Below are 17,876 nucleotides of genomic sequence, written 5' to 3'. Positions count from 1 at the left end.
ATTTTGTTCTTTTAAAGACGACATGTGTCTTAAGCTTTTAAAGACACTTTTAAGCTTAATGTACAGGAAAACTTCATTTGGTTCCTTGCTCTGATTAATTTCTACTCTCTTTTCCCTCTGACCCACAGTTTGGGGATATGGATTCCTGTCAGTGACAATTATTAATTTGGCTTCTCTCCTCGGATTGATTTTGACTCCACTGATAAAGAAATCTTATTTCCCAAAGATTTTGACCTTTTTTGTGGGGCTGGCTATTGGGACTCTTTTTTCAAATGCAATTTTCCAACTTATTCCAGAGGTAAGGATGTTGGCTATTTGTTTCAGTGAATAATTGTTTCTTTTGAATGTTTTAGCACTTTGTATGTTTTTAGCCTCCATAATTCTTACAGCGTTTTATGGTCTGGTTTATAGTATCTTGGATAAGAGAAAGCTGAATCACAGCAATGGTAAAGGCTTGTCCCAAGCTACAGTGGATGTCAGTATCAGAGACAAAATTAATATTCTAGGAGGCCAGCCACTAGGACGTGCTCAGACAGCTCTGGGACACCTCAGAAGGCCTTAAAACTTTATTCTGCCTTGCACTTGGCAAATTTAATTTTTTCACACACAGTTTCATTATTTATTTATTTGTTTTTCTAAAGAGCGTGCAATGTCAAATATACTGCGAATGTCAGATGTAAATTTGTAATTTATTTAAGATATACCACTAAATTCCCTCATATATTTACTACAGCTATAAGTGACTAGAGAATAAATGAGAGCACGGTCAACAAACCTTTTCATTTTTTCCAATTGTGGAAAACATATCAATTGAGGACTAATAAATAAATAGCAACTTATTTTTTTTCCTTTGATAAAATGTGTTATTGATCTGATCTTGACTATAGTGCACACTATTCAATTTATTTCAAATCTGCATTGTGCCCATATAAGGAAGAGAAATGGAGGAAGGAAAATAAATGAAAGGAAAAGAGAGGCAATGTTGAAGAGGAAGGAAAGGAGAAAGAGACTTTCATAGAAGGGATCCACAAACGGGAACTGGAGAAATATATGTATACATGGACTATATCTGCCACCCACAATGCACACACAGAGGGAGAGGCAAACTCCATACAGAAAGAAAATATTAATAGTATTTTAGGGAGTACCACCCTCATCTCATTATTTTTAGAAAATTATGACTAAAGCTTCCTTTAATTTTCAAGCTATATGTGAAAGTGGGGATATAACTTTTTAGGGTTTTAGATTTATTATCATTATTTGATCTAGATCCTAAGAGAATATCTATTTCAAAGCTTCAATTGCAGAGATGAAAAATATTAAAACTCAGGGTGATTAAATAATTTGAGTATAGCCTTACAATCAGCTAGTAACAAAACTAGGATGACAATACAGATTTTCTGATTTAAAAGAGTATTATATGCATAATATATTTAATATGATATAATATATGTGTTTATTATCTCATCTGCTTTATGGGTCAAATTAAATTAAACTAATACTGTATGTGGACTAGAGACTCTACATTTATGATGTTAAGGTTTTCTATTTTATTGAAATTTAACAATATAAATAATCTGTAATAATATCTTGAATTTCCATAGAGTTTTTTATAGCAAAATGATTTTCCTTTTCTTATTTAACTTTATTTTCATAATGTCAATGTTAGGTAAATGGAACAGGCCTTTTTTTTTTTTTTTTTTTTTTTTTTTTGCTGTTTTTGCATTGTATAAACAGGCACAAAGAAGTTACTCAAATGAAGATGCGGCCATGATGTCTCCCCAGAGGCAAACATGGGACAAGAACCCAGACATCTTCTATTCTGCTTCAGAGGGGAGACTTACAATGTGTGGAATGGTGTGAAGCTGTGGCTTTTCACCCATTAGTCTCTCCTCTGATTCTGTTTATTTGAAGTTTATGTGTCTTGTCTGTTAGGAACACCTTGACTCTTTATAACTTCAAACTCTAACTCCAGTTCTTTGTCCTTTAGACAAAGAATTATTCCATTCTTATTGCTGTGTGTGTGTATGAGAGAGAGAGAGAGAGGTGGCAATTTTAAATATTCTTTTTGCTTTTATTCTTGGGCCTAGCCCTTGATTTATTTGCCTTTTTAAGATTTATCACAGTTTTGTAGGCATAAGAGGATTTCTCTTGGGAAAATAGTAATCCAAGTGGCCTGCCATATTTATTTTAAAAGTTTGACTCTGGATATCATGGACTAACACATTACTTTTAGAGACAGTAGGTAATCAATATCTCATTTATCTTCATTATCTAGACCTAATATTGTATTCTAAGGATGGGAATCAGTGCTGCTGCTTTACTGCTAAAAGTTTAGTCTTTCAAGGCAAATATTGCTGTAGGTGTTATAGCTGGGAAACTGTAAGGTTCTCTGGTGGCTTTATTTAATGAGACTTCTGGTTGTAAGATTTTTGTGCCATTTCATACAGTTTTGTCATTCAAATTTCAAAGTTTTCATTTTGTAATTTTTGGCAGCTAAGTTTCCAATATTACTTGGATGTGAAGAGAGACTTAGAACTTTGGTGAGAATTGTATACTGGTATTATTTTCCAGAAATCAAGTTAAATTTCTTGGTTTTACTTGAATTGCCCTTTTTTCTCCCTTAGGCATTTGGATTTGATCCCAAAGTCGACAGTTATGTTGAGAAGGCAGTTGCTGTGTTTGGTGGATTTTACCTACTTTTCTTTTTTGAAAGAATGCTTAAGATGTTATTAAAGACATATGGTCAGGTAAATGGACTTTATTTAAAACATATGACATTTCACCCCCTAAAGTTACTTTATATAGGCAAATAAAGACAGGATTTTTATTCTTAGAATTATGAGAATGGTTCAGTTATTAGGCTTGTGAGTTTAAGGAGAACAAAGAGTCAATATATTGACAAGTGTAAGATAAATACTTGATTCATGTTGTAAAATTTGAAACAAGTACCAGCAATTTAATACTGAATAACAGATGTGCCTAATTTGTATTCTATTCATGTTCATCAAAATAAGAATGTGTACATGTTCTAGCATGAACAAACAGTAACAACAGAATCTAATAAATGAAAATACATGTAAAAAAGAGAAATTTTATATATCTAAAAAGATTTCTTTACATATAGAATAGACATACAATTTTCCTCTTATAAATAAAAAGCAGTAAACTCTATTTCCCTGTCTGTATGAATCATCTTTTTTCTTCTTATAATCTCTTTGGTTTTTGTTCCCATATAGAATGGTCATACCCACTTTGGAAATGATAACTTTGGTCCTCAAGAAAAAACTCATCAACCTAAAGCATTACCTGCCATTAATGGTGTGACGTGCTATGCAAATCCTGCTGTCACAGAAGCTAATGGACATATCCATTTTGATAATGTCAGCGTGGTATCTCTACAGGTATATGTTGATTCCATTTTTTCTTGATTATACTACATTCTTTATACTGTGTAAACACGAATGTGTATGAAGCTAAGTCAGTATTTTGTACCTTTATGTATGTCAGACTTATTCTTATATATGTGGGATAACTGGAATGTAAGTCTGTCTTGTTTTTCCACCTTCCCTCTAAATGTTTACTCTAAACAAGTGAGTTAAGAAAGAAATTGTGGATCACTGGTCTGGGCTTCATTATTCTCTAAGATTATTTACTATATGAGAGTCTCTCAATTGCATTTATACAATATTACATAGCAAAATTAATTCAGGGCATTTATTTTACAATTGTTTGAAGATCCAGAATCAAATAATCCTTTGACTGATTTTGAAACTTCAAGAAGAAAGAAGATTTGGAAATTATTAAAATTGTTTTTATTAATTGTCTGACATACGATGTATATTGATATCCACATTTTCTAAATAATATTAATAGGCACAGGCCAGGTGCGATGTTTCACGCCTGTAATCCCAGCACTTTGGGAGGCCAAGGCGGGTGCATCACAAGGTCAAGAGATCGAGACCATCCTGGCTAAATGAAACCCCGTCTCTACTAAAAATACAAAAAATTAGCCAGGTGTGGTGGCAGACGCCTGTATTCCCAGCTACTCGGGAGGCTGAGGCAGGAGAATGGTGTGAACCCGGGAGGCAGAACTGGCAGTGAGCCGAGATCGCGCCACTGCACTCTAACCTAGGCGACAGAGCAAGACTTCATCTCAAAAATAATAATAATAATAATAATAATAATAATAGGCACAATTTCTTGAGTGACTATCATATACCAGCTAATATGCTCAGCACTTAATTATTTGATCTCATTTACTTTTTATAACAACTACTCAGTGTAGGGATTATTTCTTATGTATTAGAACTATATTGGTTTCAAGTGATAGAAATCAAATTATATACGCGCAAAGGAGAACTTACTGGAAAGATATTAGATGACTAATGGAACAGCCAAGCTACAGGAAAAACAAGAACCTAGGAACCATTAGAACCACTAGGACTCTCCCTCCTTCTCTTTCCTGCCTCTTAGTATCATTCTTTTCTTTTACCGTAGGCTATCTTTTTCATAAGTGGTATACATAGTCACTAGCAATTCCTGAGATTTGTCTTAAAATTTCAGCTACTAGGAGGAAATTGACCTGACTCTTTCAGTCCTAAATCCAAAATCTCTGGCAAGTGTCTTCCTGGTCCAGCTTGAATTAGATGATCATTTCTAGACTAATCTAAATGCTTAGAGGGTTGGGCCCCTTTAATGATATCAAGGGAGTGTGGATGGAGTAGAGGAGTGGTTATCAAAAAGGGATGCTGAGAAGATAGTATCACTGGTGTCTACAACAATTCTCATTTGACAGATGAAGAAAGTGGAGCTTTGAATGTTAAATAACCCCCCCAGGTTTACTCAGCTAGTGAATGGCAGATCCACAAGCTGTATAGTTAAACATGATGTAAAAGTGAATAGTTAAAAACAAAATAAAAAGGAAAGCCAGGTAAGGGGGAAAAAAGCAAAAAAAAAAAAAAAAAAAAAAAAAAGAAAGAAAGAGCAATCTGGAAGAGATCATCATTATGGCAAATACCTGAGTTTCCTTCTGGAAAGAAAACATGATTGGTCATATGCTTCTCTCCACCTGATTAAGGAAAATTTCAAGTGTATTTGAAGAGCCAGTTCTGTGTTAGCACTATAGTAGCTAAGGGGAAATTATTTTTTGCAGTGTGATGAATGATGCTTTCAGCCAAGAGTTTGCAAAGAATCTGGAAATGTTCGAATATATAATTTCTTACAATAATACTTACAGCTAACATTCATTAAATGCTCAAGGACTATGCCTAGAACGTTAGATGAATTACTTCATTTGTTCTTCCTAATAACGTAGGGGGCAAGTGCTATTGTAATTAGGAGAGTATGACTTAGAGAGGTTAAATAGCAAACCCAAAGATGCTCAGTTCCTAATGGCAAAGCTTGAATTAGTACTGAGGCTGCCTTATACCGAAGCCTGTGTTCTTATATACTTTGCTGGACTGCCTTCCTTACGTTGCTACTCTACTGTAAGCAAGATGACAACATCAACTCTTAAATATTTATTTTTTTTGTAGTGGGGAAAAATAGTTTGGCCAAGGATATTGCTTTCTGAGGATATATAATTTAATGCGAGGCACAGCAGAAAGAGCCTAAAGAATAGTAGTTAAAACCCTTCCTTATATCATGTGTCTAAATTCTAGTTGCCTTATGCAAGCTTTTGACAAATACTGGATTATAGTGAGATTGTGGTTGAACTCTTGACAAGTCATTCAAGAGGTGCCAGTCAGCTATATTGCTAATTTAAACACTAATTAATAATTATTTAGATACTAGATGGCAGAGGGATAATCTGCCATGAAATTTGGAGCCTAACTTGAATTCTTGCTCTGATGGAAGATTTTCCTGTATCTTTCCAGGGTTAACAAGATAATTTTAGGCAGGGCTACACTTCTACAGAGAAGGAGCTTTGAACCTGGTCCAACCTTGAACACGTTCTCCCTTGGGATCCCCAAGTCCTGTAACACAAAGCACGGAAGAGATACAGTTTGAGATTTAAAATATTTAAAGGGCTGATTACCTCCTTGACCATACTAGAAATTCAGTGTGACCTCTCCTGATTTCAGGAAAGTTCCTTCTGATGAACCTACTAGGATAAACTAGCTGCTAAATATGCCTTGAGTATCAGAATGAGCTGATAGGAATATTTATATTTAGAAAGGAGGATGGTTATCAAAGCCTTCAGCTTTTGTACGAGGCTAATTTTTAAAAAAATAATAATTAACAAATAAATTTAACTTCTCAAAAATTACATTTTAGTTAAAGCTTTAAGGCTCCTGATTTAGGATTAACTATGAGTAGAGGACATGTTTGCAGTAAATCTAAGCACCATGACAGAGGTGAGGCCCTCGACATGATCCTGTTTTACATAATTTAGAAACACAATCAGAAGGCTGTTTTTCTCCACTTATGACAGTAGTGCTTTCATTTACTTATTCAATAAACATTTATTGAGTTCCTGTTCATTGTCCTAGGCACTGGAAATTCAGAAGCAAATTCTCGAGGAGCTTACAGTTTATTCAGTGGAAACATAAAATATAGAAATGGGCAAAACAAGAAACTATCGTATAGTAATAACCTACTTTGATGAAACTAAAGCATGGTGATGTGAGAGTGATGTGTAGGAGCTTCTTTTGGTTGACTGGTCAGAAAAGGCCCCTCAAGATGTCAGCAGAGAATTGTATAATGAGAAAGAACCAGTCATGCAAATGTCGGGGAAGAAAATGTGCTAAAGACTTTGAGAATAATCAAACAGGTCACACACAAGGGACCTGGAAGCTGAATGGTAGTGGACTTCCCCACATCAGTGCTGGAGAGCAGTGGCACAATTCCTTCAGTATTCTGAATGAAAACAACTGTGGAATTGTAAACCTAGGTAAACTACCTATCTAGCAAGAGGGAAAAATGGAATTAAGATTCTGAAAATACACTTCCAGGAATAAGAAGGCAGCTGAAGAAGGAAGAGAAGGTGCGTGCCAGGGTGACAGCCCTGCACAGGCCTTGAGATAATAGTCTTCATGCTAATTTCTTATGGGGACTATTTTCTCACTGTTTTAGTTGAAGGTATAGTCTTAAATAAATAGACATTTAAACCAATTGAGCAACAGACTGCAATTTTCAGTTTTGTTTACATTGCACAAAAAATCAAAAGAAATGAAATTTAAGAAATAAGTAGGTCTGGATATTGCTTTAAGAGAGTAAGTATTACAATATAAGTGATAGTGATTTTAATAATAAAATTAAAATACTTTCTAATGTTTTATATTATAAAAATAATCTAACCTAAGTGACCCCATTAAAAGGATTGAGCATGATAATATAACCCAGGGTTCAATTTGAGTTACAAGTGTGGATTTAAGAATTTTGTTGACAATCCCAGTTGTCACTGCTTCAACAAAGTTTTTACAAATTGAAAATAATAAGGAACTCTCTAAAAATTACAGTGAGTTAGGTGGTCTAATTGGCGTTACTATCAATAGAATGCAAATTAGGTGAAAATCTAGATTATAAAAGCATCATTTTTGATCTTGCTGAAATGTAGGAAGAACAAAGACATGTTATAGGATACTTAAACTGTATGACTTAGGAATGTCTTTGTTATTCATCTGAGCAATTCTGGCTCATCACAGAATACTCAGCTAAACCATAATATATAAATTTAGAAGTCTCTGGTGTTTTATCTCTGTTTAGCCATATAAAAATCATAGTTTTACACATGTTTTTATTTTGTTTTCATGGAAAAATATTTATCACAGTGAAATAATAGAAGATATTAACATTTAACGGTTACCTTGATTATAACTGTTAAATATTTAGACTAAATGATTTGAGAGTTCCTTAATACCTTTGCTCCAGGCCTAGTAAGTGTGAGGCACAACAGTCCATGTGGCATGTGTGTGTGCACGTGCATGCGTTTTAGGGAAAAATGTGGGTCATAGAGGGGTAACAAGGAAGATGTAGGGAAAAAGAGGGGTGTGCGAGATGCTATTTCCCCATGTGATTCAGTTATTGTTACTAGGTAATGTGTCACATGTCACCTTGTGGCATGCTTTGTTTTTTTCTCTTTGACTTTCCTGTGTAGCCAAGTGTGGAGTCATTTCAGTATCTGTGCAGCCGGGTGGGGCTCCCCAGCCCAGACACAGCCTTGGTGTTTGCTGGATGTTGATTGCTGAGGAATGTTTGGTACTTTGGGGAGGGTGTCAGCACTTCAAGGCCACTAGAGGGCCCCTGGAGCTCGTTCCTCCAGCAATCTGTCACCAGTCTTTTTATGAAATTTTCTGTGCTTTCATTTAAGAATAGATACTATTAAATATAAAGTGATTTTTAGAAGTTGATTATTGTGAATTTTATGTGTAAAGTTGAGGTGCAATGAAATAGAATTTAGCTGCAAAGTGTGGAGATGCTAGGGAGATTTTCTTTGTTGATAACTGATATGAAGTGACACTCTACGAATAGGATAACATTTTTGAGGTGGTTGGGCCTCCATGAGAGTTTAAATACACATAATTCATTCAACAAGTATTTTTCCAGTACTTAACCTATACTTGGCACTATTCTAAGTGCTGGCACAAAGGCGACAGTGGAGAGGAGATGAGGACCCAGAGCAGTTTTCAAGAAGTAACAGATGAGGTGAGACAGCAGAGTTCACAGATTCCAAACTTTCCACCTTTCCATAACATAACTGAAATATTACACATTTAGCACAGAAAAATGGAAAGCACTCTCTTTGTTTTTAAGGTATGAAGTACAAAAAAACTGACTGGCAGCTCTGTATGTACATATATGTGTGGGGCTTGTCTACCAGTCTTTTGGGTGGTGTCTTTTTCTACATTCTTGCCTGGAGTTGGGAAGAATGGTAGGCTATTACTGACTACCTTATGTTCTAGGGTACATGTGCACAATGTGCAGGTTTGTTACATATGTATACATGTGCCATGTTAGTGTGCTGCACCCATTAACTCATCATTTACATTAGGTATATCTCCTAATGCTATCCCTCCCTGCCTCCCCCACCCCACAATAGGCCCCGGTGTGTGATGTTCCCCTTCCTGTGTCCAAGTGTTCTCATTGTTCAATTCCCACCTATGAGTGAGAACATGCAGTGCTTGGTTTTCTGTTCTTGCAGTAGTTTGCTGAGAATAATGGTTTCCAGCTGCATCCATGTCCCTACAAAAGACACGAACTCATAAAAAAAAAAAAAAGAGTCCTTAAACAAAAACAAATACAAAACAAAACAAAAATAATATTACTGGCTACCACTTGGGAAGTGGAGTTGCAGGAGAAGGGGACGGGGGCACTAAGAATATTTGACGTAACACCCCTTTCTTTAGTACTGTACTTCACAACAGTCTTCAGTTTGCTCTGTGTCCTTGAATTGAGGGTCTCTGTGGTTCACTTTCCCCAGGGGTAGATCTCCAGTCATCATTTGGGGTGGCTGCCTTGCCACATTGGCTTAGGAGGAAGGACTTGAGGTTCTACTTGTTCCCTAAATAGACTTGCAGCCACTTCTCTTATGTTTAGTTCCAGTCTTTGCCCTCTGCCTTCAGAAGCACTTGGTGCCTGTAATCCCTGAACTTTTTTGAGGTTCTGGGTCCTGCATCACTTTGCTTCTTGTTGACTTTCTTCCGCTGTGAAGTCAATTACAACTTGCCTTCCTCTTTCCATCTGCCAAAATACAAATCTCAGTGCTGTCATGTTGTCTGTCTTTCTTCCTGTCCTTGTGGCTTTATGTCTTCTGTATTCCTTTATAAGGACGTAGTTTCAGGAGGGCATTTCAGGAGAGACTAGCGATAAATACATATATCTGGTCCACCCTATTTCACTAAAAGCCCATTTACTATTTTAAATCATATAGTTCTTGAACATCGCAAGATTTAAAAACAAATTAGTTAATTTCCCCTATAATAATAATTAATTAAAATAGAAAACTATACGAATAATAAAATGACATAACAAATGATATCCACTGATCTTGATTGACTGGTACTTACATAAAAACAGTAACTAGAGGCAGATGATGTAGCCAATCATGAGGCGAAATTCTGGGTTGCCTTTGCTATTAGTGGAATTTCTCACTCACTGTGTTTATCTCAGGGCATCCCTGAGACAGTTCATTTTATCTGGCTTCACTCTATGTGTTGCTAAGGTCATGAAAATTGGTACCTGAATCCACTGAATTTAGCCTACATTTCATTGATATGAAGTATACTTTTATTCATGAAAAACTGCTCTAAAGTTTTTTTTTTTTAATTACTCCACGAAATTCTTATATCTCATTCTTCTTTAACGAGGAGACTGAGGTGATTATTTGGAATCTGTGACCTCTGCTGTCTCGCCTCATTACTTCCGTTACTTCTTTAAAAAACTACTCTGGGTCTTCATCTTCTCTCCACTGTTCCGCTGTCCCCTTCGTGTCAGAGCTGGTGTCCTTTCTCCTTTTTAAGGCCAGTTCCTCTAAATATTCTCATCTTTCCCATGGCCTCTTCCAGTTTTGTTTCATTTTGTTGTTTTAGAACAGGGTCTCACTCCATAACCCAGGCTGGAGTGCAGGGCTTAATCAGAGCTCACTGAAATCTCAAACTCCTTAGCCTCAAGGGATCCTCCCACCTCAGCCTCCCAAGTAGTGGAAACTGCAGGCACATGCCACCATGCCTGGCTAACTAAATTTGTTTTTTTGTAAAAATGAGGTCTTGCTATGTTGCCCAGGCTGATCTTGAACTCCTGGTCTCAAGTGATCCTCCTGCTTTAGCCTCCCAAAGTATTGGGATTACAGGTGTGAGCCCCCACACCTGGCCTGTTTTCGTTTATCTTTCCTGAATCTCTCCTTTTCCTGTGTCTACAAACACGTTCCATCTTTTCTACCTCGTATTATTTTTTTCCTCAATCTGCTACTCCCCAAGTTTTCTCGAACCTTCTTTCCCACAGCTGTCCAACTTTCCTGAAGACTGGCTAATTCTGAAATAAGACTATACATGTTAGGCAGGTTCTTAAGTGCTTTACATATATTAACTCATTTAATCCTCACAGTAACAACCCTGTGAGGCAAGTACAATTGTTATTTCCATCTTGCAGATTTGGAAACTGATGTACAGAGAATGTAAGGAACTTACCCAAGGTCACACAGGTACCACATTAGGATTGAAGTGCAGGAATCCTGTTTCCTGGTCTGTGTGGTTAACTGTTACCTTACACTATGCTGCCTGTTGTTTCCATTTGTTAGCTAGCCTTTATATGCTCCTCCTCTTCCTCATCATCTCCTCACATGCTTAATCATGTACAGTTTCTAAAGGCACTCCCTATTCTCTGAACTTTCTTTTTAGAATAATGTAAGTGGTTGTTCTAGGCAGCATGCTATAATCCTCTTTTTAAAATTAAATTATTCATTTTTTTTTTTTTTTTTGAGATAGGGTCATTGTAACTCAGACTCCTGGGCTGAAGCAATGCTCCCACTCAGGCTTCAGAGTAATTAGGGCTACAGGTGTGGGCCACGAGCTATGTTCCTAATCCTCATTCACTCTTTCTTCCTGAGCTGTTCCTACAGTTTAACACATAAGTGAGTACCCATTATGGGCTAAATGCTAGAAATATAAAGGCAGGTTTTTCACTGGAACCCCTCCCCTCCCTGTTGAAATTACTTATATCTTGGTGACATGATACCATCCTTGCTCTGTCACCATTTTAGCTGCTGTAATACTTTCCTGGTGCTTCTTCTGAGTCTCCTTTTCTTGCAGGGCAGTTGGACGTGGAAGAGAAACATAGGCTTTGGAATTACACAGGCCATTGTTTGCATCTTAGCATTAAAATATGTTGTGTAATTTGGGAAAAAATAATTAACACCTTTGAGCCTTTGCTCATCTGTTAGATGAGGAGCAAAGATTCTTAATTTACTGAATTTTTGTGAAAATGAATTAATTTCTTATGGGTCAACTATGCAACATTGTGTCTGATACATTGTACACTTGTGATAAATATACATCTCCCTCCCTCTTCCATTTACCATTTTTGTCTGTTCTTAGTTTTTATCATAGTCATCTTATCAAGTCGTATCACTTCATCTTTTGCACCTTTGGGAATAGCTTCTAAATCTATATGCTTAATTATGTAAAGATCATCACTTAAAAGATGGCTTCTTGTGTTAAACCATAAAGGTATTTGAATCTATTTGTATATGTTGCCTCTAGGTTAGGGTAACAAAATGAGAAGATAAAATGTATAGAATTCCATGCTTTCTCATTTCTCTTATCTACCTTAAAATTTGAGTAGATTTTCTAGAAAGTAAAGCTGGACTTTAAAAGCTCATAGGTAATTTAGTAATAAAGATAACCTTCTGAATATAAATGCCCACAAGCCTGCCTTTGACCTGTCCGATAAATTAAGAGAATTTGGAACATTTACTCTCTCTTAATGGAGGAGAACCTTAAAGTCCAATATAATTTGCTATTCAAATGACGATTTATCAAGCTTTGCACCACAGATTCTCTGTTAGAGCCTTGAAATACCAGCTAGAGCCACTTGCCAAGGAAGGAAAACAGTACGTTAAGAACTACTTGCTTTTCGAGATAAAAGCACGTCCAAGTTATGTAAATTTGACAAAAGCATTTTATTTGATAGCTAATGTCAGGAGGGATCTAGGGTTATCTGTTGTGGTTCCTTATATTAGCTAATCATTTGGCCAGCTAGTATATTCCATTCTTGTGGAGGCTGGAGCATCAACATTTACACAGAAAGTTATTAAAAAATAAAACAAACATTCGGCCAAGCACTGTTGGCTCATGCCTGTAATCCCAGCACGTCAGGAGGCCAAGGCAGGTGGATCGCTTGAGTTCAGGAGTTGAAGACCAGAGTCCAGGAGTTGAAGACCAGCCTGGGTAACAGTGAGACCCTGTCTTAAACAAACAAAATGTTGATATTGCCAACTCTTAGGTCAGCTAGTATAATCAAATAAGATTAGGTATGAATGTGCTTTTAAAGGTACCAAAATCTGTACTATTTACTCTATTTGGAGAACAGACAGTTGCTTATGGGTGTCAGTCATGGACTACTTTGATATCCATATGAAAAGATAACATTCTCATTAATTGCATGATAAACATTTAAATAGTCAGCATTTTTGTGGAGTTTATAATTTTAATCCTTTGGAATGTGTTTTCAGATCCATGCAAACATAATTCCAATGTTATAAAGTTTTGACTTCTAGAAATAATCTGTAGACTTTTAGGTTTTTGTTTTCCCTCTGTGTATAGTTTTTCTCATATATATATTATATATATATACTTACATATATGCACATATATAAATTTTTATATTATATATTAATATGTATTATATACATATATTATTATCTAATAAATAGATGTGTAAAAATGGGTCATAGAGTATGCACACATTTAATTTTGCTGAATAACAACAAAATGCTTTCCAGCCTCTTATGTTTGTTTACCCTCTCATGAGCAGCAAAAAATAATTCCTGTTTTCTCTTTGTCTTTAGCAATACTTGGAAATTTCAGACTTAAAAAGATTATTGTCAATTTAAGAAGTTTGAAGTGGTATCTTTTTCTGATTTGTCTTTCTGATTATAGTGCAGTTGAGCATATTTTCATATGTGTTTTGGTCATAAGTTCACTTTTATGTTTCCTATTCATCTGTTTTGCACATTTTTAGTTGGGTATTTTTCCTTAATGATTTGTGTTAAAGAAAAAACTATTCTGACACTTCTTAAAACAGTAAGGAAGAGTTTATTCAAGACTGTTGCATTAAGGGTTGCCTTTATGGCAATTGCAGGAAAAGATTGGGTTCAACTCTAAATAAAGACAAGACAGGTGGGCATTTAGAGCCAATAAACAGAGAGAGGGGAAGAATGCATGGAATATTATTATTAAGAGAAAATATCAAGGGTAGGGGGTTCTTACTAAGCCGACTTAACAGAATTCTTGCTGAAGGCAGGCAAGGGTGATTATATATCACTTGGGGGATGGTGGGGAATGAAGAATTCTTAAAAAATAATTATTTGATTTCTCCCTGAATCAGAGGGCATGAAGAATTTGATCAGATATTAAGGGTGATCGTATATAAAGGATGAGGGGATTCTTGCTCGACTGACTTGGCAGGATTCTTGCTATGACTGAACTCTGCAAAAATGGACACAGAAGTCCAAGATGGAGGTCTGGTTGAGAAGAGACCTCAGAAGAGCCTAACTGAAATTTGGTCAAAGAGAGAGTCTGTCACTTGTAGGAATTTTACATATATGCTAGATGTTAATTTTCCTTGATTAAATGATTTACAAATATATTCTCCAAATCTATTGTTTCTCTTTTCACTTTGCTTATAATATACGTTGTTTTCCAAAAGTTTTAATTTTAATGCAGTCAAATATATCAGTACTTTTCTTCAAGCTGACTGCTCTGAGTGTTATTTAAGAAATATTCCCCCCAAAAAATAAAGGTTTCCTTCCATATTTTCTTTCAAAAATTTTGTTTAATTTATTTTTGTATATGAGGATCCAGTTTTTTCCTGTATAGATAAACAATTATCCTCGCTTCTTTTGCTGAGCAGATCATTTTATTCCTGCCATGTATCAAGTTTGTATGTATTAAATTATCTGTATTTTGGCTTTCTAGTCTCTTTCACTTGTCTATTTGAAAAAAAAAAAACAACAAACCTCTGACCTACTGCCACACTGCCATAATTGTTATAGTTTTTATTTAGCTATAAAGACAAGGTCTGCTCCTCACCTTGTTTTTTCACTAAAAGTTGTCTTTGTTCTTCCATATCAATATGATTGTAGAGATTTTCATTGACATTGCATTGAATTTAGAGATTAACTGGGCTGCAGTTTACATTTTTATGATATTTAAGATTTTTTGGTTTGATAATTTACTGTATTAGAAATATTTTAAAAATATTCTGTTAGATTTCTTCCTAATTACTTTGTAGCTCCGCAGGTATCACAAATGATATCTTTTTTCCTACTGTTTTCTTTTTTTCTTTTCTTTTTTTTTTTTGAGACGGAGTCTCGCTCCGTCGCCCAGGCTGGGATGCAGTGGTGTGAACTCAGCTCACTGCAAGCTCCGCCTCCTTGGTTCACACCATTCTCCTGCCTCAGCCTCCCGAGTGGAGTAGGGGGGGACTACAGGCCCCCACCATCACACCCGGTTAATTGTTCTTGTATTTTTTAGTAGAGACGGGGTTTCACCATGTTACCCAGGATGATCTCGATCTCCTGCCTTTATGATCTACCCGCCTCGGCCTCCCAGAGTGCTGGGATTACAGGCATGAGCCACCGCTATGTAAGAGTACACTGATTTTAGTATACTGGTTTTCTATCCTGCAGTAGTGCTGAATTCTGCCAGTATTGTTTTGTTTGTTTATTCTTTTGGACTTTCTGCATAGATATTGAAGAGCAAAGAAGCCCTTTTTAATTTTTTTTCTAATTGTTTTAACTCTTACTTTTCTTGTCTTATTTTATTGGCAAGAGCTCATAAGACAGTGTTGAGTAGAAGTAGTGATCGTTGGTATTTTGTCTTGTTTCCAACTTTAAGAGGAATGCTTCTAAGCTCAGTAGGTTTGCTTTCTTTAGTTTTCTTTTTCTTTTAAATAGCCTTAATTAGATTAAGAAACATTTTTCTCAGTGTTGAATTTCATTGCAACATTTTTATTTTTCCATATTGCAGCTAAATATAGGTAATCTGTATTTGGCTGATTTTTCTTTTAGAATTAGGGAGGCTTAAAACAGAGTGAAAAATTAAATGAATGAATAATTATATTTTCTCACAAAATTTGTTACATTTTTGAATTACACATTACATTAGGTGTTAATTAGTAACATGAAAATTAGAGCAAGTTATCTTTTTCAAAAGTACTTGAGTCAGGTAGATTTGAGTTTACAGCTGACTCATAACTAATTGGGTTACTTCAACTTCTAAAACTCACTTTCTTCATCTGAAAACTGGCAATAATATCTACAAAGCAAGATTATTATGAGGATTGAATGAAATATTATTAAAGTTGTGACTAAGAGTAGGTATGCGTTAAATCCTAAATCTTATTATTTCTGTGTCTACCATACAACCATACATCACCATCACGCTCCTGAGAAGTGAGGGTGATGGGGATTAAGTAAGAGAAACAGCATCTAACATTATGTGTAGATGCAAAGCCACAAAGTCCTCTATTTCAATGACAGAATATTGAGCAGCTGTTGAAAGAGTAGGAGACTTGGTTCAAAGTTGTGGAATCATATGCTGAGTTTATAAGCACTTATCAACTGGAAGGAAGAAAGCATTTTATGCAGTGGGGTTTCTTGAAGGCATAATGGGGATCATTTTGAAGATTCAAAAATAGATGGATTACTTCATATAAGAGCAATCCGTAGCCAAGAGTGATATTTATGAAGGCTTCCAGACTAGACTAAGAGAACAGGGCCTCCATGGCAGTTTGCAGATAGCAAAATCAAACAGCAAGTTTGAGCAAAGGCTGTAAAGGCAGTTGGATTGAATTTTTAGAAGTTAGTTAATTAAATCGACAAGTAATAATTGCATATATTTATAGGGTATAATGTTATGTTTTAATATGTGTATACATTGTAGAAAGATTAAACTAACATATTCATCACTTCACCAATTTTTCATTTGTTTTGTGGTGAAAACATGTAAAGTCTACTTTTTAAAAAGCAGTTTTGAACTATACATTATGCTATCATTAACTATGGTCACTATGTTGTGTAATAAAGCTCTAAATCTTATTTTTCCTTTCTAAGTGTAACTTTGTCCCTTTTGACCAACATCTGTCCTCCTCCCAGTCCCCAAGCCTCTGGTATCAAACATTCTACTTTGTTTTTAGGAGCTCAACTTTTTTAGATGCCACATGAAGATGAAATCATGCAGTATTTATTTCTGTGCCTGGCTTAGTGTCTTCCCAGGTTTTAAAATAGCAACCTTTAAAAAGAAGGAAATAACAGGATTTCCTTCTTTTTAAAGGCTGCGTAGTATTCTCTTGTATGTCATTATCACATTTTCTTTGTCCATTTGTCTGTTGATGGATTGAATTTTGATGGTTTGCCTCTTCCTGAGAACACACTTCCTAGTGTCAGATTCATTAGAAGGGAGCTTGATAGACAAAGTCCCGTGTGCTAGGCAATACCGTCCTTAGGGGCATAACAAAGAAAAAACAGAAGAAACAGAAGAAAATGACCAGAGGCCAGAGTGGAATGGAGTGGTGGTGTATTTTTAGCTGTGAATACAGTATACTGGACCTTCTTTGAGAAGATGTGTCTTTGTTTGCATTGCCCTGGCTCAGACAAATGAATGAGAATAATAGATCATCTTCCATAGTATGTTTATCTGAAGATAGAGAACTGGTATGGGGTAGGGATAGAACATTTTAGAATAATTTTCAAGAAAGAGAAGGTTGGGAGTATCTGCCATGGACAGCAGAAACTCTGTGGGTAAGGTGAGAGGTCCAAAGTGTATTTAGGAAGTGTTGCTGTGTGGTGTGTGTGTGTGTGCTGAATAACTCCTTCCTTGGTTTAAAAAGCCTTTGGCAAAGAATGTAAAAATTTTCAGTGCTTCTAAAGTTACATGTAGCTACTCTGGGGAACATTATTGTGCTGCAAGGAGCTGAAAGAAGAGGAGAGACTGGATCCAGTAAAGAGATATAGGAAAAGACTAGAAAAGTAAACCATTTCAAGTAGTTTGTCATTGAAGTGAAAAAAAAAATGAGGGATAACAGCAGTTCAGTGGAGTGTCAGGATTTGGGATTTTGTTAATCTGAAGGAGATTTAAGACAGGGAGGAAAGGCCAGGTGGACAGGGAGAGGCTGAAGATTCGAAAGAGAATGGAAGTCATGGTAGGGATATCTTA

At 35.8% G+C, this 17,876-nt stretch overlaps 1 protein-coding gene across 4 annotated transcripts in view; it reads left to right on the top strand.

Moving 5' to 3' along the window:
- Window positions 1-17,876, top strand: part of SLC39A8 (solute carrier family 39 member 8) — a 91,651-nt gene that overhangs the window by 38,344 nt on the left and 35,431 nt on the right. For all 4 annotated transcript variants that reach the window (XM_037990326.2, XM_073017516.1, XM_007999402.3 and 1 more), the window contains 3 exons: window positions 129-298; window positions 2,628-2,750; window positions 3,240-3,404. In XM_037990326.2, coding sequence (XP_037846254.1) covers window positions 129-298; window positions 2,628-2,750; window positions 3,240-3,404 — 458 coding nt within the window. The remainder of the gene's footprint in view (window positions 1-128; window positions 299-2,627; window positions 2,751-3,239; window positions 3,405-17,876) is intronic.

Source organism: Chlorocebus sabaeus, chromosome 7, assembly GCF_047675955.1.
Source record: "Chlorocebus sabaeus isolate Y175 chromosome 7, mChlSab1.0.hap1, whole genome shotgun sequence".
NCBI lineage: Eukaryota > Metazoa > Chordata > Mammalia > Primates > Cercopithecidae > Chlorocebus > Chlorocebus sabaeus.
The sequence above is the reverse complement of the archived record's forward strand: the minus strand, read 5'-3'. Positions and strand labels throughout refer to the sequence as shown.